The following is a 19,927-nucleotide window of genomic DNA, read 5'->3' as shown; positions in this document are numbered from 1 at the left end:
GGAGCCTACCTTATTTTAACACTGCTGGCTACACGGATGACTTTAGGCTGAGAACTTGTGCTCTTTTCTCTTCCGCTCAGGGTGTCGACGAGAAACATTCGTCGAGACAAGTACCAGTTGTTCATGCTCTCTGTATAAAAACAAAATCATTTGTCAAAGAAATGCAAGCAAAAACACACTTATAGCTGTGAAAAAGTATTTACCCCCCTCCTTCTTATTTTTTGGCTGCATATTTGTCACACTTACGTGTTTGAGGTCATCAAACAAATTTTAATCAGAAGAAGAGAACCTGAGTAAACAAAACAAAAAAAAATTCTGACACAGTGCCAGGTAAGGTTGGATAGGTTTTTTCCCCCTTTAATAAACCATCATTTAAAAACTTCATTTTGTACTTACTCTGTCTTTCTTTGTTTGATTATTTTTTGTTTGATTATTGGAAACATGTAAGTGTTTGTGGGGGGCAAATGCTTTTTCACAACAGTCTATATAAATCCAACCTTGGTTGATGAATCTTCCATTGTATTGCTGGTTCTGGATCAGTGTGGGCAGGGGTAGAAGTTTTGTGTTTTCTCCTCCACCGAGGTCCAGGAAGACGTCATAGAACAATGGTTCGGGGTGGGTGGCAAACAGCTGTGCTACTGAGAGATCACACTGCGCACACACAGACAGCTTATATTACCACTCAGCATTTTAGAGAGTTTGTATTCTTTCTCTCAGTCAAGTGAAATAAAAGAAACTCACACTTTCTTTGTAAGCTGTCCCAAAGCTGAAGGCTGCTGCCCGTTTGGTTTTTGGCTGTGGACAAAGCTAAAAGAGCGAGGAGAGGAAGACGACAACATGCTTAACACGGAAAAACTCCAACTCTTTTAGTTAGGTAAGAATCACAGAATAAGTTAACAAAACTATCGGAATACTTCATGTAAAGGATAACATCATGACACAGTGATTCTGTTACACTCGATACATCGCAAGACAATAATCTGCAATACAATTAGACATCTTTACAGATAAACAAAAACTAACATTAAAAGGCAAAAAGGGGAATATTCACCGTTTCGTTTTCTTATTAGTAATAAACTCACAAAATGTCCCAATTTACAATTACAATTTACATTCACTGGACACTTTAAATAGTCTTAATTCTTCATGGCACAGATTTGACAAGGTGCTGGAATCATCCCGTAGAGATTTTGGTCCATATTGACATGACAGCATCGCACAGTTGCTGCAAATTTATTGGCTGATAATACATGATGTGAATCTCTGGTTCCACCACATCCCAAAAGCGCTCTACTGGATTGATATCTGGTGATTGTGGAGGCCATTTGAGTACAGTGAGTTCACTGTACTCATTTGGCTCTTAAACAGCTTCTGCAAATAAGTCTAATTTTCTAAGGGGCTGTGCTGTAGAGTAGTATTCAAAGGGTTTTACCTGCAGATTTTGTCCTCCCACTTGCTCCCATCTGAGGAACTCTCCTCTGACATTGTAGACAGCAGCAAGCAGTCTAAAGTCTGTGTTCTGACAAAAAACACACACAACAAAAATGTCAATTAAAAGAACATTTACTTTTTAATTTTACATCTCAATTTAAGGTGCCAAAAAATGTTTATTTACTGCTATCATTGTCTCTCACAGTTATTTTCATTACTATTCTGTTTTAATGTAAAGAGGCTTAAAGTGAAGTACTTACATTGTTTTTACCTCTGAAGCTAAACCCAATTGGAACAGGATCAGTCTGAAGCACGCGAATGGCAACTCCTGGTTCATCCCCGTAATAAAGCCACGGCAGATTAGCTCTCCTGAAGAGTTGTGAGCATTCACTCAGGGTAAACTACAACAGGATTCATTCACGTTTACAGAAAGGTCGCATAATTTATACATGATTACCAGTAAGAAATGCCTTGGGTTGAGCTCAAAGCAGCCCTGAATCTGAAGATGTTGTTGAAGAGTGCACAGGCATCTGTAGATGCACTGCTGAAAGAGTGCATGTTCATCACACACATGTTTCCAAGAGCCTGACATGCCGTCAGGTTGGAGAAGCCCTGTAGGAACACGACTTGTTTACACAGCACTGCTAAATACATCAGAATAATACCGGCACACAGCACTCGTAACAAAGCACATTACACATATTTTAAAAGCCACCTCAGGGGTTGGCTTTAAAAAAAAATCTAATGATTTGTGACAAGTGACATAGTAGGGACATTGTTTATGACAATATTGGAATGTGACTTAAACTTGCTTCCCATGATTTTAGATGAAGAATTACTTATAAAATACATAAGGTCTTGGATTTACAAGGCAAGCTGAGGAAGAGGAGTAGAGGTTTTCCAGGAACCAGGCTGACTGGACACTGAACTTCTGCAAGGCGAAAAACAGATCAGAGTTTAAAAAAAAAAAGACAAAGAAAAAAACAACAAAAAAAAAACCCATCAAAAAATTTACCAAGAAATCAGAGAGAAGGAGACTCACCAACTGAGAATAAGTGACAGTGGGATTGACATTGGTGGAGATGATACCAGGAGGGAAACATAAACCTCCTCCCTGGGGAGAGAGAAAAAAATAAATCACAAAACAATCACAGATGCAATCCTATAGCCTCTTAATTTAATGATGTGGGATGTTTAAGATGTCAAAAGGGTCAAGATTGTCTGGACTCACCGGGACGTTAGGAGATTTACATGCACAAGAGGTATTAACGTAGGCAGCCAGACATCTCTCACACCTAAAAGGCAATTTTAGGTATCACTCCATTTCTCACATACCATACAAGCAAGATCTGCAGTCAAGGCAGACTTTACTACAACTCAGACAGAACTAGCAGGAGTAAAAACAAATGTCTGTGCATACAAAAAGAACGCTACGTCCAGATAAACAGAATCATCTTTTTGGGATCAATATTGGACATTTTTAAATCTCTAATGCTGCCTTTCTGTGCCACAGTGGAACAGTGAAATCATCTGTTTCGTTCAAAGTACAGTCTCTGAACGAAATGAGACTGTACTTAATTAATCTCTTCAAATATGCAGATTTTATTCAGACAAAATACCTGTCTCCATTCCTGTTTGGTACCGACAAAGCAGGACTGTCTTCATCGCACGTTTCACACCTGGCCTCTTCCAAGAGGGTTCCATTGAGATCTCTTTCCACTGAAAAACAAAAACAACCTTTCATTCAGCAAATGCACAATTATTACGGTTTTTCATTCAATTTATTTGCTTATTAGTTTGAGAGGGAGATTCCCTCTGCACAGGTTGCCAACACAGGGTCACAGACAACCATGCACATTCACATTTCATGTCTTCGGGCTGTGCGATGAAGCTAGAGAGAGCTTGCATAAGCAAAGTAAGAACACACAAACTCCACACAGAAAGGTCCCCAGCTGGACGGCAGATTCAAACCCAGTACCTTCTTCTATGACAGTACCAACCACTGTACCACTGTTTACTGCATTCCTATTACCAGTGACTCACCCAGGACATCACCAGGGGGGCACTGGCACTTTCCGTCATTACTGAGGCCGCCTGGACAGCGAATACAACCAAACCCATCTTTTGTGACGCCCTGTAAATAAAAACAGAGAACACTGTAAGAGCTCACATAACCTAAGATACAAACTATCTTAGGTCAAATTAAAAAACAAAACAAAAACGAAATAAAAGTGAAAAACTATACGTACCGGTTTGTTTGGGAGACATTTCTCACAAGAAATGGACGCTTTATCAGTGGTAACAGTTTTGTACCCACTCTGGCAGACACAGCTCAGTCCTGAAAACAGTAAGAAACCCAATTTAAACTTTGAGGGAACACTGGATATGTTGCGTAGCTTTCAGCTCAGAGATATTAATGCAATGACAACCCCTCCAAAATGTTTTAAACAATGTTTTAACAGTGTTTTTATGTGGTGTTTATGCTGTATTTGTTTTTTTGTTTTTTGTTTTTACAAGTAAAGACCAAGCGAAGAAGTGGCCCTGCCACAATGTGTCACAAAACAATGACAGGCACACATCCTTCTAGATTGGCAGGTTTAGTTGCATGTATCTCATTTTCTTCAGTCTTTTTTTGTTCTTTCTAAAGGAATTGTTTCTGCAGTTTCTGCAAACAGAATAAAGAGCAAATACACAGGATACAGGATGTGATTTCACAAGCTTTGATCTACACATCCTCTACTGAGTTTTCTTTTTTTTTTTTATGAAAAAAAGGGGATGACATTTATCTTCCCCTCTAAGCTTAATGCTATCTGTAGGCCAAACTACAACGAAATGAGAATCCAACTTTCACTGCCAGCACTCCTAAGTAGACTGATCCTGTATCCTTCTAAACCCACACTGATCCATGCATAGCTCTTCAATCAGCAGCAAACAAGTGCCAGCAGACATTTGGAGCATAAAAACTACCCCTGGCTAAGTAAATGAAAGCAATTCAGAGCAGCAGATTGTCATATTTTGTCATAACCCTGGCCGTGGCTCAGGGGGTTGGGAAGCGTATCTGTAACACGAAGGTCGCCGCTTCGATACCCGGGCTCTCTGTCCTGGTCATCGTGTCCTTGGGCAAGACACTTTACCCTACCTCCTACTGGTGTTGGCCAGAGGGGCTGATGACGCAATATAGCAGCCTCGCTTCTGTCAGTCTGCCCCAGGGCAGCTGTGGCTACATGTGTAGCTGCCTCCACCAGTGTGTGAATGCGAGAGTAGTGGAATTGTAAAGCGCTTTGGGTGCCTAGAAAAGCACTATATAAATCCAATCTATTATTATTACTGAGTGTCAAACTGATAATCTACATCAGAAATTTGTTGCACTGTTTGTTGGCTTTGAAAGTGATGGCATAACTGCACTGATGTTCAGGAGGGGCAAACACACTCGAGTGTGAAAAGATTAACCCTAACCACCCCGTCACTCACTGTATGAATCAGAAGTCTTTGATGCTGGATTCCTTTAAAAGCAGACAGTTTTCATAGTCTAGATAATCTGCTGTGGTCTAGTTCTCTCTTAATTTAAGTACTGTGCAAAAGTCTTGAGGCACCCCTCATTTCTTTATATTTTGCTTCCAAGGAACCAGATCTTCTTGCAATGTTTTTGTCATGATCCTGGGCCATGTTGGCCCAGTATTCTTAGTTCTCATGTGTCTTTGTATTCAGTTCCCTGTTTTGGCTCTGTTTCCTGAGTTGCCCTGTTGTCTTGTTCCCTGAGTGCTTTCCCTTTGTGACTCTCACCCCCTGTGTGCCCCTCTGTGTATTCATGAGCCCTCGTCCCCTTTCGTGTTTATTCCGTGTCTCCCCTGCCCGTTATGTTGGTGTTCTACTCGTGCTCTCTCTCCTCCTGTCTGAACCTCTGTACTTCCTGTTTCGCCTCGCCCGTCTCCCGTCAGTGTTGTGTTCACTCCTGCCATGTCTCGTGATTATTATCAGTGTCACCTGTGTTCTCCGTGTGCTCCCACTTCCCTCGTTAACCCTCTGTGTATTTATGTCTGCGTCTCCCTCAGTTCTGTGTCGCGTTCTCCCTCATGTTGTGTGGATCTTCCTGTGTCTTCCTGCGAGTGTTAGTTTACTTTTTCCCAGTTAGTTCTGTATTTCCTGTATTCTGCCGTGCCAGCATTAAAGCTGTGATTTTTGAGTTTACCCCCTGAGTCCGTGAGTTTGCATTTTGGGTCCTCATCCTGCCTGCCACACAGCGACCCTTGACAGTTTTTTTAAAAGCTGCCTTGAACAATAGTTCTTCAGTTTTTCTCAGTGTAATCCTTATACCCAACAATTTTAACAAATAACAATTAACAAATTTCCCACGTGTGGGACTAATAAAGGTTATCTTATCTTTTAAGATGATTCACATATGAATCATTCAATCATAAAACCCCCACCAAATGGTATTTCAGTCAGTGGTGTCAAAGAACTTGTGAAAATTGAAGGAATTCGGAACACAGAGAAGTACCATCAGGTACAGCAATGTCATTAATTTATTTTCTGTGGTGCCTATAACGGGAGACGAACCCAGACGTGCCTGAAAGCGAGAGCCACATGTCAGCTACCGTTGACGATTTTTAGTTAACAAAAACCTCCATGTTTTGCAAAAACAGGCAAGAAAACTGTCTCCAATAAAGCTGGAAATGACAAACTTGTTTCATCAAGTGAAGCAAAAAACAAAAACAAAAACAAAAAAAAAACACTGCATGAGTACATAGAGGGTGTGACGGCACAGGAGGAGGAGATACGAGCAGCTGGAGATGTGCGACACAGAGTAAACAAATTACTCAACCAAGTGCTGTAGCACTCGGTAGCTTCACTTCATGTGACAGGAAGAGCAAACGGCGGGTTAAAATCACTGATTCGCAGCTGGTTACAAACTCGACACAGGATACAACATCCCAGGTAGAAAATATTTCTTCAGTTTTTAAATTTTAGTATATGATAACATTGTACAGCTCCCAGAGTTACACGGTTAAGTTACTTTTGTTATTGTTAAACTAAAGTGTTGGGCAATCGTGTAATAAAGTGAAACCCCAACCGTTATGCTCTTTTTCCTTCTTACATTTGATTTATGTGGTGACTCTATAATGCTGCTGCTGCTGCTGGCACTTTGTGGGAAAAGATTCACACTTTCGGTTCAATGGTTTCAGTGTCTGATTTGGAAAAGGAGGGAATAAAACATTCAACATTTCTCATTGCTTCATCTTGACAAAGATGAAGCAGCAAACATCCAAAGAAGAGCTTTAAATGTCCTCAAAGAAGCCTGGAGAACGTTTCCTGAAGAGTACTTAAGACATTACGAGAACGTTGGTCTAAGAAAGTTCATGGTGTGATAAAGAATAAAGGTGATCATAATAAATATTGGCCTTCAAGCTGGTTAGAATTGAATAAACTCTGTTTTTGCCCTATCTGAAGTATTTTTATTTTGTGAAAGATTGAGAAACTCCGTCAAAAGTGGAAAAAAAGGACCTAACATCCAGTCTTTTTATGGTTAAAGTGATACATAGTGCTAAAACAGAGTTTATCCATATGTAATTTTGCTAATAGGGAATTCTACTTAATTCTTTCTAGAACATAATCAAGAGTAAACCTGATCAATATGATGAATGAGAAAATGTGGTTTGAGTAATAAAATGGTTTTAATGCTTGACTTTTGCCTAGATTCTGGGCACATTGTTACAACTACGGTGTGTCCTTGTCTCTCTCTATGCGAGTGAGAGCACTAAGCGGGCAGCGCGTAAAAGACAGAGAAATGTGAGTCTCTGGTCCATCATGCATGATTTTGAATAAAGGAATTATATTGAGTAAGTTGCAATTGATAAACACAGAGTCATGAAGACAAACGGTATATTCACATGTGACAGAGCTGAAAAGAAGTAAAGCAGTTGAAGTGTCATGATATCATATGTAATTGAGCTAATGAGAAATCATGTTTGTGTACAAAATAGAAAAAAAGAAAATGTAACTATCGTGATTAAGTGAGCTTGAATTTGCCTTAAATTATGTGGGTGAGAGGTCAGAGAGAACGGGAGAAACAATGGGATGGGCCTCAACAAGCAAGCCATGCTTGGTAAAGGGAGAGAAAGAAGGGGAAGAAATGGGAAGAGAGAGAGCAGGTGAAGTGCCTGACAAATGAGTATAAAAGAGGGCTCTTAGGAAGGCTGTTCTTCCTCTAGTTTCCTGCAATGGCTAGAGAAAATTAATCACTGCATCTTTTCCCATTTGACAATAGAAAAAACCCCAAAAACAAATAACAACAACAACAACAAAAAAACAACGATGGTCACCTTTTCCACATATACATATATCATACACCCATAAAGTTTGGGGAAAGCATTAGATGAGCACAGGCACTCTGGGATCTAGGATCAAGTGTGTAACAGGATCTTTTATTTAAGACAGTTTAATTACAACCTAAAATGTTGGAGACAAACTTAGTGAGGCAAGGCTGAGATGGTTTGGACAGAGGGTGGATAGTGGGTACAATTGACAAAGAATGCCAAATGTGGAGCCGCAGGGTAAGAGAAAAAGAAGAAGACCACAGAGGTTATTGATGGGAGAGGACATGCAGAGGATTGGTGTGACAGAGGAGGATGCAGGGACACAGTGAGATGATCTGCTTTGGTGACCCCCTAAGGGGAGCAGCTAAAAGAAAGAAGGAAAAAGAAGTACAACTAAAATGAAGACCTATATGTTACAAAATAAGGTTGAATTGGCAATAAGATTTCTTTATGATCAAAGTAATCCACAGTAGTTGAGAATGCACAGCAAACGGTAACTGTGGGAAAACGGAGGCTTCTAACATGAACGGTGCTCATGTCAGAAGCCGTCATTAGTTTGAGAATTATAAATTATAAAAGAGCCATCTATTTAGCTTCGTCTCAGATTATCACAAGTCAGAAGGCTTACAGCAAGCAGGACTCCTCTGAAAGCAGTGTTTGTGTCCTCCTGTGCTCTCCAAGCGCACCTGGCTGCTTTGTGCTCTTGTTTGAAATAATATTATTTGCATGTGATCAGCTCTGTTCAGCATTACTTGCATTTCAGCTCAAACCTGCTGTCTAACTTTACTTAACGTCAAACAGACTCCGTGCATACCTCTTTATCTCAGCAGCGTGCTAGCTCCTGAGCTCATTATTTTTGCACCGAGCACCCTAGCTTACTTTGGCTTCTTTGTGGTTAGACTTAAACTTTATTTGATTAACGGTAAGACACTTTTATTTTCAAAGTGGCGTCGTTTGCTCGATTCCGGTGATGCGGTGTGATGATGGTGAGGTTAACCGACCTGTTGTGCTCCGCCGCTGATTTGGACCGCACCTCACACACGACAAACTCGAAATATCGAAAAACTCCTCCGCGCCGCAGTCTGATGGAGTCCTGAAGGGGATGGTGAACGGCTGGCACCGCAGGACGTCGATGTACATTAAAATAAACAACGTTACAGGCACTTTGTGTCTGTTAACGACAAACTGTAGCGTCTCCGTCGCCATGGCAAACAACGTTCTTCCCTTTTTTACCCACAGTGCTTTATGCGACGTGATGACGTGATGACGTAAATGAGTAAAAAACAACAACAACCCATACCTGAAATAAAACAGTTAAATTCATTTAAAATATTTCTATATAAAATACTTTTTTTTATTTTAGGGGAAATTAATTAGTATTAATCTGACCATTAGTTTAGCTCCATTAGAAATTCATAAAGTGGATTTTCTTCATATATGAGGATATCCATATATATCCATATATGAGGATTTTAGAAAATATACCTATTGCAAAGTAGTAATTACTTGTTTTTGTTTGGGTTTTAACGTGTGAGTCATACGGGACTTTTGACAGGAAACATAATCTGCAGCTGCATCTTGCATTTCCACTTCCTTACACAAAGTACGTATGTTAATATATCGGCATAGACCTCAGGGGAGGAGAGACCGCACCTCTTAGTGATCAAGTAAGATTTTAAAAATCTAAAGATTTAAGTGAAACGCTTTAAAACAGGAGAGCAGATAGGAGATGCACAAGCCTTACAAAGAGAGTTCAGGTAAATAACTGAAACTTACTCATTTTCAAATTCATGACGGATCAATTCTTAGTTTAGGAAACCAACACTCAAGGTATGTTTTTTTTCTAGCTTTTTATGGATAAATTACTAATTTTATTTAATAATTTGCACTTTAGTAATTTGCTGAAACCATTTTTGCTCTTATTTTATTTGGAAAAAACAACAACAACAACACACACATAGAAACGGGGATATGTTTAGGCTCACAGGACATGATTGTGTTGAATCAACGAGGACACTGGAAAAAAGAGAGCTGAGGGCAATGTCATGCAGATTATTTTTGATGTACAGTGATGTACCAGTTCTCCCAGGAGTTACGCTCCCCTCCAGCAGGTGGCGGTAAGTCTATAAAAAAATCAACGGGGTAAGGGGTTAAGCGGGAGAGGCGGGACAAAAGAGATTTTAAGCATGGGTCCACGACTAAAAGTTTAGTCGGGTTTACAGCAGTGACAACGCCCGCCATGCCAGCTTTTAACGAGTATCTGTTGTGAGTGGCTGTGGTGAGTATTTGTTCGGATTTCAAGGAAAGAAGAAAACGTGTTTTTCCTGCGCCTTCTCTTTTGCTTTCCACCAGCAGGACACGTGTTCTCACTGAATGTGCGTTTCGTGGTCGTATGCTAACACACAGCCCATATTTTGGCTCATTTCAGCCGTTTTCCTTCTCTCTCACTTTTTTTTTAAAGGTATCTCATAACTTGGTGACCTGGTAGCAGCAAAATGACCATAATCCTGCGACTGAAAGGTCTGGATGCCAAGGCGGGTATTGAAGATATTCGGGCTTTCTTTGGCTCTGTGCGAATTCCTGATGGTGGAGTGTGCATTGTGGGAGGAAGGCTCCAAGAGGCCTTTATTGCATTCAACACAGAAAGAGAGGCCCAGCTGGCCATGCGGCTGACTGGAAATGTACTCAAAGGCTCTAAGGTGACTCTGCACATAAGCAAGATGGAAGAGCTGGAGCATAGATTAGAGACAGTTTTAAAGGAGAAGAAGAAAGCCTCCCACCATGCTGTTAGACTGCGACCACGTGCAGCTGTAAATCGGATGAGTTCAAATACTAGGCCTCGCGATAATACTGCAAGTCTTTCACCTTCTTCTACATACCCAGTTAGTCGTGCTAGTTCAAATCTATCTGTGAAGGCACAGAATGTTCATCACAGTACTGCAGATATACAGACTTCAGATGCACAATCTCTTGATCCCAGTGCAGCCTTTCTTCTTGGGATTTGTACTGTTCTCCAAGGTCTTCAGCCAACCCATCAAAGAGATGTCCTCATCGCAGACTGTCCTGCTGCTGTAGGGAAAGAGGAGAGGACACCAGAGCAAACTCTAAACTCACAGCCAGGCTACGTCAGGCTCTTTGGTCTGCCACCCTCAACCACAAAAGATGATATCTGCCATTTTTTCAGAGGGCTTACTGTACAGGAAGCCATAGTAAATGTGAGGTTGGGATTAAACCATGGCTGCCTTGTGAAGTTTGCTACAATGCAGGATGCAAGTGCTGCTCTTAACTTTAACCAGCAATCACTGGGCCCCTTCTGCGTGGATGTTCGTGGAGCGTGTGAGAAGATATGGAATAGCGCGCTGCAGGAATGTGAAGATGCTGTTGATGTTGAGGCGATACAAGAACGCCACCAGTACCCTCTTAAAGAAAGTGTAAACCACAGGCAAAAATCTGCTTCTGTACTGCGCCCCAAGAGGAAGTCCATCAACCAGCTGCTAACTAATGGACCAAAAAAGCTAAAAGTTGACAGTGAGTCAGGAACTCCAGCTGTGGAGTACATTGTTATGGTAAGCAATCTGCCCAAAACGATGACCAAGACTGAAATAAAAGAGTTGTTTGGATGTGCAACCATTCCACACAAAAATGTACTGCATCTGCTCGACAAAGAAGGCAACAGAACAGACACTGCTTTTCTCCTTTTTAATCGAACTGAAGATTTCGACTATGCAATGAATCTCACTGGCTGCCACGTAGGCTCCAATACTATTACAGTCTCACCAATCACAAAGGAGGCAATGAGAGAAAAGATGAGCAAAATGCATCTTAAAAGTCTCAAGCATCGTCTAAAGCCCAAAGACCCAAGAACGAAACCAAATCTAAAGAGGAAATCTGGCCTAGTTGATGCCTCTGAGGGGTCACTGGGTGCGGACATGGGCCTGGAAGCTAAGACTTGCCTGTTTGTAAGAAACATGCCGGCAGATGTGCAGAAAGATCAAATCAAAAGCCTTTTCAGCAAGTACAAAATAAAGAAGGACAACATTGCGTTACTGCGCAACAGTGAGGGAAGTGGCATCGGTGAGGCCGTGATTCAGTTTAAGTCAAAGAAGCTTGCTGCGCTGGCTCAGAGGCTCCACGGGAAAGACTTTCTGGGGACGAAGGTGCTTCTGACGTGCATTACCATGAGGCAGATGGAGGACATCTTGGCAAAATAAGTTTAACAATTTTTAGACAGCGCTCTAATGTGGACAGAGCTGTGCGAGACTGTTCAAAGCTTTATTCATTCATTCATTTATTCATTCAAGTTTTTGACCAGTTCTGTTTGTGGCAACATTTCTTGCATGAAACATGATTCTGCTTTTCTAATACCTTCCTGTTCATAAATCATTTGTACTGTTTAAAATAAATCCTGAAATACTTTGTTGGTTTATTTATTCACCAAATACAACTGCCAATGGAAAAATCCCTGTTGGATGGAAGATGGAACTTTCAGAACCTGCACCCAAGATGAAAAGAAACCAATCGAGCTAGTTATTTGTGTCCGATACTGCACAAGGAAGGTCTCAAATACAACTTCCTAACCTAGAGGATCCGTCAGCATCTGGAAATACTTTGATGGGGACATGAAATCAACCACAAACATATCTTTATGTCCATTAATAGCTTTTAATCGCTGTGAAACTTAAACTAAAATGATCAGGTAAAGTTGCTGGATACAACAGCAGACATGTAAATCCTTCCACGTTATAAATCTTGCCATATTATGAAGAAATAAACATAATTAAAACAAGGACAGCAAAAGACTGAAAACCCAGTGCATGAAAATATATATTTTTTTCAAAAGTACATGAAATCAACATCTGGACAATGACCCCTGTGCATGTAGTACAGAAAGATGAGAAGACAGACTTGTTGCATCTCTTATTTGTAATACCTGGGCGGGCCGTCATTGTATCGGGATGGACCTGCAAAAAAAGCAAACTATTAATAAGTGGACAGCAAAGAATGATGCCTCACACACTCCTTTGGAGTCCTTCATTTAACAGTCCTTGATATTTGAGCCATGGATCCGTCATAAAAAATCTGGGAGAAGGTGCATGTATACCTGAGAGGCCACCTGAGAATCGGTTGCTACTGCTTTGCATTCTAGGGGGTGAAGAGAAGTTTGTGGAACTCAATGATAAGCTGTTGGGCCCCTGAGGAGGAAACAGATGCCACAAAATAAATGTTTTAATCTGAGGGACAAGTGAAACATCTGAAAAAGTAAATCTGGTTTTGCTCATCCTTTCAGAGCAAAGGAAACCTAGTGCACACAGCTGAAACGGTTAAAATTAAATTAGAACTTTAGTACTCAGCTCGCCAAATAAGGTTTGAAGGCTGATCTTTAGTGTTTGGTTTCAAAATTATTTCTAGGATAGATACTGTTAAAAAAAGAAGAAGCAACAACTCAAAACAACACACCCCTGAAACACTCCTGAGTCGGTACTCCATCAGCACATCTGTTAGTTTCTGCGTCACCTTCAGCACCAGCTGGGCATCGCTCTCATTCTCTATCCTGAAAGTATCCTAAAAGCACATTTTGTAAAATTACTTTCTGAATATAAATATGAATATAAAAAAAAAAAGATGCTGACTTTAAACCTATTGTAAGAAACCTACCAGGTATGTGAGCAAAGTATGGGGAAGGCTGCTAGATTCTGGAGCTGCCCCCATTAATCCCGGCCTGTCCATTGGTCTGTCCATCAAGCTACTACCCATCCGGTTGCCCTGGTACTCGCCTGAATACATTTTGTTTGGACGTTCATCCAGCAGTCCACTCCTTCTGTAGGTGTCTCTTCCACTACCTGAACCGCGACCCATATTATCCATGAAATTTCCCCGATCCATACCAGAGTCAGAAAAGTCTTCCCTGGAGGAGTAGCCTCCAAAGCCGGACTCCCCAAATTCATCTACGGGATAATCAGGATGAAACTCCCCTGGGAATCTTGATTCAGAGAACCTGGGACCTGTGAGATTCAGGTTTATTACATTTCAGTTCACATATTTTTATTTTAATAGAACAGAGATATTCATGCACATTGAGAAAATTAATGTCAATCACAAAGAACTCGCCAAAGGGTGGCCCCATTTGTCCCATTCCTGGAGCTGGTGAAGGCCCGGCTTTAGGAATAGCAGAGCCTGTGATGGAAGGATGTGTGAAATTAACAACTAATGCGAAAGAATGGAAATCTTTTAGTGTTGTTGAATGCTAAGCTAAGCTTTGACCCCAGCTAAGTAGGAAAATTTGTTATTTATTTTTTAAACTGAGAAGCTGATCTTAGTTTTTGAGAACTTAAAAACATTGGATGCAAACAGAGCAGAATAACTTACGTAGTCCTTTAAAAGCAGGAATGTCAAAGGGCTCCCTGAGGATCACCTAAATGTGACAACGGGAACAGAAAATGATCAAATCCAACATATTGTTAAGTGCACCCACCCCTCGAATGTAAACATGGGAGACTTTTAGCCCCATCTGCAATATTAAAGTTTTATGTGGACCAAACAAAGATGAAGTTATCTGGCAGTACCTTGGAGACAGAATTTGAACTTTTGTCTAGTAAGAGAAAAGTAAAAATCCCAGAGCAAACACACCAATTCAGCAGACCAACATTACATATAACATAAAAACTGAACTATCACAGGTGTAGCGCTCACCTTGATTTGTCCCCTCCCCTCCGTCTTTTCAAATTCAGCCGCAGCTTCTTTAATGGATTTTCTGATAGCAGGGTCTTTCACGGCATCTTCCTCCTCATGCGTAATCTTGTCAGGGTGGGTCTTTTTCTGTGTGAAAATCAGAATAAAACAATGCAAATGATTCTGCAACCTCGTGTGCAGACTTTGAAACAGACAACACTCACCATGTATCTATAGCAGTGTTTCCAGCCTTTCACATGGTCAACAATGTCATGCTGCAAGCTGGCCATGGCGCACAGTTTGCACTGGTAGTGTGGAGGGACAGATTTACTGGGGCTGCGGTACTCCCACACATACTGAAGGCCTGCAGACACAATGATTATTGATTATTCACTTCTTTATGCAAGAAGGAGAGGAGGTAAAGTAGATAGATGTGAGGAAAATCCCTACGCTGCTTACCAATCACACAGTCTGTGATACCCTTCAAGATTTTGTTGAGCGAGGGCACAGTATGGATAGAAGATCCTTTGGAGAAAACTGGGAAAACATAATAGTGGTCAGCATTAAGTAGAGGCTGAATTTATAACTAAAACAAGACATATCCTGAAAACTAGTAAAAAACTAATTGCAATTATACTGTACTGTTTCACAACCTGCAATGTTTAATGGACTGGAATTTATTCCAGATTTTACATGGATGGATCAACCCAAACTTCCCATGTGAGCTTGGGAGAAAAAACAAACAAACAAAAAATAACAGGAGCTCTAAGTTAACCCCCATTTAGGCCCAAACTGAGCTGCAGAACAACACATCCTGTGATGCACTGCTTCTCACCGTGCGCAGCCGCAGAGCGGTAACTTCTGTGTTGCATTCACCAAAGCATTCCTTTTGCAAACGCACGATAAAATTAACACATAATTTAAAAACAAAAAAATTCTGCTAAGCAGGCAAAGTTTATGTCTAAGAAAAAAAAGTTGAATGCAAGTCAAGCCAGTGTAACACAGGCAACTGGTAAAAAATTGATATTGCATTCAGCAGTATTAAAAAGAAACAAGTGCATTAAAACTTAATTAGTAACCAGTGCAGATGCATGGTAGCATAAGCCATGTGTCGTGCGCTTTTAAGGATAATGGTGCTGCTCTTCAGTGTAGCAACATCTTAATGAGACTGGGTTGGGTTGTTATTAAAATTATTTAGAAAACGTCCAAAAACCATTCCGAAAACTGGACTTCTAAATAGGAAACTTTTAAGCAGGAAATGTTTTGCGTGAATACTTTTGCAGTGATCTCCAAAGACCAAAACAGTAGACTGCACCACATAAGACTCACCACCCCCATCCTCAAATCTCTGAGGTTGTGAGCCTCACTGAGTGGTGAACATGCCACCACACGTGACATGAAGCATGGAAACCAAGGTCTCAAGCTTCAACTCTCAACACTGGAAGTGGCACCGTGTGTAAAAGGACTTACCTATATCAGCAGAATGCTGCAGCTGCCTTCTCTGTCAGCAGAGGGAATAAACCCACGAGAAGGAGAGAGACACACAGGAAATTAGTGACAGGATGACACTAAGCAGAGGACTGAACTCCTTGTCCAGGTCCGCCACACAACCATTACGTTCTCATCCTCTTTGACGCCTGCATTAAGCAGTGACAGTCACAGGAATGTGTATAAATGGTGTCTAAATCCTCACCAAGTGAGAATGTAGACCAGCAACAATTTGTTACTACAGGGAAGAAACTGGGTTGTTACACCTGCCGCAGTGGCCGCACTGAGGGAGGCTGAGGTCAAGACCTCAGCGATCTGACAATGAAACTGGGAGAAGAGAACATGCTCTTCTACCACCGTGCACTGTGGTCAGTGTGATGTGTTTGAAAGCCCCAAATTTGAGCTTGACAGACAACAGCAAACAGAAACCCTTTGGAAACAACTAAACATACACCCCCTTCAATGATAAGAGTGATGTCAGCTGTGTGAAATATGGAGGTGGTTCCCGTTAGAGGCAGGTGCTGAGGTGGACGCCACTTCATTTGAGGATACCTACTAATAAAGAAAACATATTTCCAAGCATACAACTTTCTTCAAGATAAGCAAAAGGAGATAAGACAGACATAAGCAGCCAAAAATTGAAGACACTGAGTTTAGATTATTGAAGTTAAATATCTAAGCAGAAATGTAAATAATCACTGTAATTCCTGCAGTGATTTACTGTTTTGCAGCTAATTTACATTTTAAGTAACTGCATGTTACTGATAAACACCAGGAGAGTGTGGTTTGGAGATAGAAATCCAGGACTGAGGGTACTCTGCTGTAAAGTACTGACTTCACCAGTGGAGCTTTGTTCACTGGTGGGAGATCATAATTTTTGTAGCAAATAATGAACTTTTGAGTTTTTAACCTCATGCACAGTGGTTGTACAGAACGGTGACGTGTCTACTACCTGCCGTTTAATTGAGCAGTGATGTAACAACGTCTCTTAGGGGAAAAACTGGACTGGATATGTCGCCATTGACTTTAAGTCCTCGAGGATTTGAATCAGCAAGTGATCCGTGACTACCACTTTTGAATGTGACAGCGCTCAGTAGTAAAAAATGAGTGGCCTGCCATGTGGTACCGTTTAAGAGAAGCCAGTTTATCTCACTTTAGAATATATTCGGAACACCAACGTGAATAAAACCAGGGTTGAAAACAAACAAACAAACAAACAAAACAACAATTCTTTAAACCACAACAGGTTTGACAGGCCGCAGACGTGAGGCCAGAGCCAGTGAATATTGTCTTCAGTAACAAGACTGCAAATGAAGCAGGCCTGAAGGCACAGGAGCAAGCAGGAAGCCCACAAGTTCAGGGCTGCTGCACCCCGGCACTCCATCAGGTACCACAACAGCAAAATTTGGGGAGGATGGGGGGAAATTATAGGAAATCCCAAATTTTTACTTTAGGTTTTTGATACTGCACACTTGGGCTCATGTGGCACTGAAGTAGAGCCAAGGACTGACACTTACCTTTGGATTCTTCTTTGGATTTGGGGGCCCACTTTGTGCTGGAGGCTGGTTTCCTGAATTCTCATCCTCCATTTCCTCAGCGTTGTCACTACAAGACAAATGATGTCTTATTGCTGGTTATCAAATCATTACACATACTAGAACTAATTGCACAGTTAAAACTAGGGATGCGTGCAAGCAGTTGACTAATCGTCGCTGTGTCACTAGTCAACATTAAACATACTCGTTGTTTAATCTAATTGTTCTAAATTACATTTTTTAAGTGATGCCCAATGCTGCTAAATTGTTATGCAGCCATCTGTCACTAGATGGAGCATCGGTGTTGAAAAATGCCACAAATCTGTTACTCTAGGTCTGATTTTTTGTTAACACTATAATTGTTAATTCTTTTAAAGATGAAAGAATGAGACTCCAGATACAAGTGGCAGAAATGCGCTTTCTCTGAAAAGTGGATGAGCTTTTCTTTAGTGATAGGGTGAGCAAAGTAGAGCTCTGAACTGGGAATTTTAATTTACTAAAAGCTGCTGATCATAGAGGTCGGATAAATAACTTGGAGCAAGCCCATGCAAGCACTTATATGTGAGAAACAATATTTTAAAGAGGACCAACATGCTATGTAGCAATTTAAAAGGTTATATGATAATTCTTCCAACTATTTCTTGGGAATCAACTGGTACATGGAATCAGCAGCATTGTGAGCTAACTGCAATTGTAACAATTGTGTTTTTCTCAGTCCAAAATACACTATATGGACAAAAACATTTCCTAATATACTATAACACCACTGCAAAAGTCAGTTTGTGAAATTTCTTCCCTAATAGATATTCCACAATCGGTGACCATGTAAAGTTACAGAGCAGTATCGCTGAGATGGATAGTGTGTAAAAGCCACCAGTGCTCTGCTGACTCAGTAACTGCAGAGCTCCAAACCTCCTGTGGCATTGACATCAGCATGAAAACATTGCCCAAGGGGCTTCATGGTATAGGTTTTCCATAACTGAAGAGTAGTACCTCCTAATTCAGATCAAGGTAATGGCTCAGTCAAGAGTAAAAATATAGAGCAACCTGATTGCAGCTACTAAAAAACAACCAAACAACTAAAACCTTAACACCGCATGGTCGATGTATTAAATATTTTCACATTCTGCAAGTTGTGGTAACTAGATGCCTGCCCAGAGTTGCACACCCACAACTACTTTTGACCACAAGGTGACTGCACAGGTCTGATAGAAGGAAACCTTTCTGGAAACAGTCACACTCTTATTTGGACTGACGGTAATTACTCTCAGAGAAACTGCTGAAGCTTTACAAATAATTACCATTTAATTTATAAATGCAGACAGATTGGCAACATGTTGCCCATCACTCTGAATGAGTCTTTGTCAATGAGCACAATTCGAGGGGACTCGACAGAACTGACTGCTAGCTGGTTGTAGTCTGCTTATATTCTTGTTGGAAAAAAAGGTTGCTGAGTATAAATGTAATAGTTAAATGTGAATTTGTGCCCATGTTTAGGCAGATACACGATTTTCACGATTTCCAACAATTTACCACAGTTAACTGCTGTGTTATAAACAAATTGCATGTAATCAGTAATAATTGACAAAATGAATAGCAATACTTATAGCAGGTTTTAGTGACGCTGTTGTATGTTTATACAATCTCAGTAAAAAATTAAATGAAGTGAGATAACTTCATTTTGTTGGATAAAACATACTGACAATCACAATAGTATAAATACTCTACGCGAGCACTCAAAGCTCTTTTACACAACATGCCTCATTCTCCCATTCAGCACTTTTTTCTACACCTGCTTTCTGTCCAACATACACACACATTCAAACTCAAATGAACGCATCTGAGAGCAAGTAATACAAATACAAAAGAAGCAAGGGCCACCTTTAAAAAAAATCTTGTAATATTGAAAACCCAGTTTTAAACCTGTCGTTAAATCCTCATCTTAATTATCTTATATTTGTATTTAAGTAATTCATATCTATTTTGCTCATAATTATCATTTGAATGCAGGAACAACAACGAAACAGGGAGTCTCAAAAGTGTTGTCTTTTAGTTAAATATTATCACCAGAAACACAATTTTCTGCAGTATCGCCCAAACAAACTTCAATGCGTCGTAGTTTTATTTAAAAAACAAAAAGATTTAAAGACGTCTCGTTTCTTTAATCATCAAATGTTAGCGCTGTTAGCTGTGGGAGGGCCACAAGCAGAGCCTTAATTTACATAAATTATTTGAAAAGAAAATGTGCCTGTAAGACACATCTTAGCGACCGCAAACGCCACATATGATAGCTATCCACATAACGTAATCAAGTGTATTATATTATCAAACTTACACGAGATAATTAAGTGCAAACCGCGAGTTCCTCCTAGCTCAAGGTGAAAGGAGAATACAATACAAACCGAGCTTCGGGAGAAGATTGTAGTCTGATGAACTCGCCGGTTAAAAAAAAAACAAAACCAAAACAAAAACATGTTGTAGCGCTATTTT

At 40.5% G+C, this 19,927-nt stretch overlaps 4 protein-coding genes across 7 annotated transcripts in view; 2 read left to right on the top strand and 2 right to left on the bottom strand.

The window, feature by feature from the left end:
- tmem67 (transmembrane protein 67) overlaps positions 1-9,043 on the bottom strand; it is a 14,681-nt gene extending 5,638 nt beyond the window's left edge. For both annotated transcript variants that reach the window (XM_013912236.1, XM_013912237.1), the window contains exons 1-13: positions 8,747-9,043; positions 3,681-3,769; positions 3,475-3,565; positions 3,051-3,150; positions 2,663-2,726; positions 2,474-2,545; positions 2,300-2,362; positions 1,889-2,043; positions 1,692-1,800; positions 1,433-1,519; positions 742-807; positions 498-651; positions 10-130 (exon numbers count right to left, since the gene is read on the bottom strand). In XM_013912236.1, the coding sequence (XP_013767690.1) occupies positions 10-130; positions 498-651; positions 742-807; positions 1,433-1,519; positions 1,692-1,800; positions 1,889-2,043; positions 2,300-2,362; positions 2,474-2,545; positions 2,663-2,726; positions 3,051-3,150; positions 3,475-3,565; positions 3,681-3,769; positions 8,747-8,951 (1,376 nt within the window). In that variant the 5' untranslated portion in view covers positions 8,952-9,043. The remainder of the gene's footprint in view (positions 1-9; positions 131-497; positions 652-741; positions 808-1,432; positions 1,520-1,691; positions 1,801-1,888; positions 2,044-2,299; positions 2,363-2,473; positions 2,546-2,662; positions 2,727-3,050; positions 3,151-3,474; positions 3,566-3,680; positions 3,770-8,746) is intronic.
- tex10 (testis expressed 10) overlaps positions 6,266-19,927 on the top strand; it is a 28,410-nt gene continuing 14,748 nt past the window's right edge. The window contains exon 1 of the mRNA XM_005738574.1: positions 6,266-6,366. The gene's annotated coding sequence lies outside the window, so the exon portion shown is untranslated. The remainder of the gene's footprint in view (positions 6,367-19,927) is intronic.
- Positions 9,311-12,328, top strand: rbm12ba (RNA binding motif protein 12Ba). Of its 3 annotated transcripts, none has more exons than XM_005738569.1 (2): positions 9,311-9,412; positions 10,207-12,328. In XM_005738569.1, exon 2 carries the CDS (start codon positions 10,241-10,243, stop codon positions 11,954-11,956), a length of 1,716 nt encoding a protein of 571 aa, XP_005738626.1. In that variant the 5' UTR covers positions 9,311-9,412; positions 10,207-10,240; the 3' UTR covers positions 11,957-12,328. The 3 variants fall into 3 exon arrangements, with proteins under 3 accessions (XP_005738626.1, XP_005738627.1, XP_005738625.1); XM_005738570.2 differs by lacking the exon at positions 9,311-9,412 and adding an exon at positions 9,434-9,502; XM_005738568.2 differs by lacking the exon at positions 9,311-9,412 and adding an exon at positions 9,625-10,023.
- On the bottom strand, positions 12,394-19,856 carry LOC102197595 (uncharacterized). Its single transcript, XM_005738571.2, has 12 exons — positions 19,773-19,856; positions 17,420-17,507; positions 15,885-15,915; positions 14,874-14,951; positions 14,639-14,778; positions 14,436-14,561; positions 14,112-14,157; positions 13,854-13,919; positions 13,401-13,747; positions 13,203-13,307; positions 12,847-12,937; positions 12,394-12,706 (listed from the first exon to the last, which is right to left on the bottom strand). Exons 2-12 carry the CDS (start codon positions 17,489-17,491, stop codon positions 12,663-12,665), a joined length of 1,146 nt encoding a protein of 381 aa, XP_005738628.1. The 5' UTR covers positions 17,492-17,507; positions 19,773-19,856; the 3' UTR covers positions 12,394-12,662.

The sequence above is a fragment of the Pundamilia nyererei genome, unplaced genomic scaffold (genome assembly GCF_000239375.1).
Source record: "Pundamilia nyererei isolate P.nyererei 1_Seehausen unplaced genomic scaffold, PunNye1.0 scaffold00084, whole genome shotgun sequence".
Classification (NCBI taxonomy): Eukaryota; Metazoa; Chordata; class Actinopteri; order Cichliformes; family Cichlidae; genus Pundamilia; species Pundamilia nyererei.
This window is presented reverse-complemented; position numbering and strand designations above follow the sequence as displayed.

What these genes read in the sequence shown, in the direction of transcription:
- rbm12ba (XM_005738569.1), top strand. Translation starts at nt 10,241, where the DNA reads ATGACCATAATCCTGCGACTGAAAGGTCTGGATGCCAAGGCGGGTATT.
- LOC102197595 (XM_005738571.2), bottom strand. Translation starts at nt 17,491, where the DNA reads ATGGAGGATGAGAATTCAGGAAACCAGCCTCCAGCACAAAGTGGGCCC. An exon ending in TCCTGCTTTTAAAGGACTAC is followed by an intron (nt 13,920 to 14,111) that starts GTAAGTTATTCT and finishes CTTCCATCACAG; the next exon opens with GCTCTGCTATTCCTAAAGCC. An exon ending in ACAAATGGGGCCACCCTTTG is followed by an intron (nt 13,748 to 13,853) that starts GCGAGTTCTTTG and finishes TGAATCTCACAG; the next exon opens with GTCCCAGGTTCTCTGAATCA.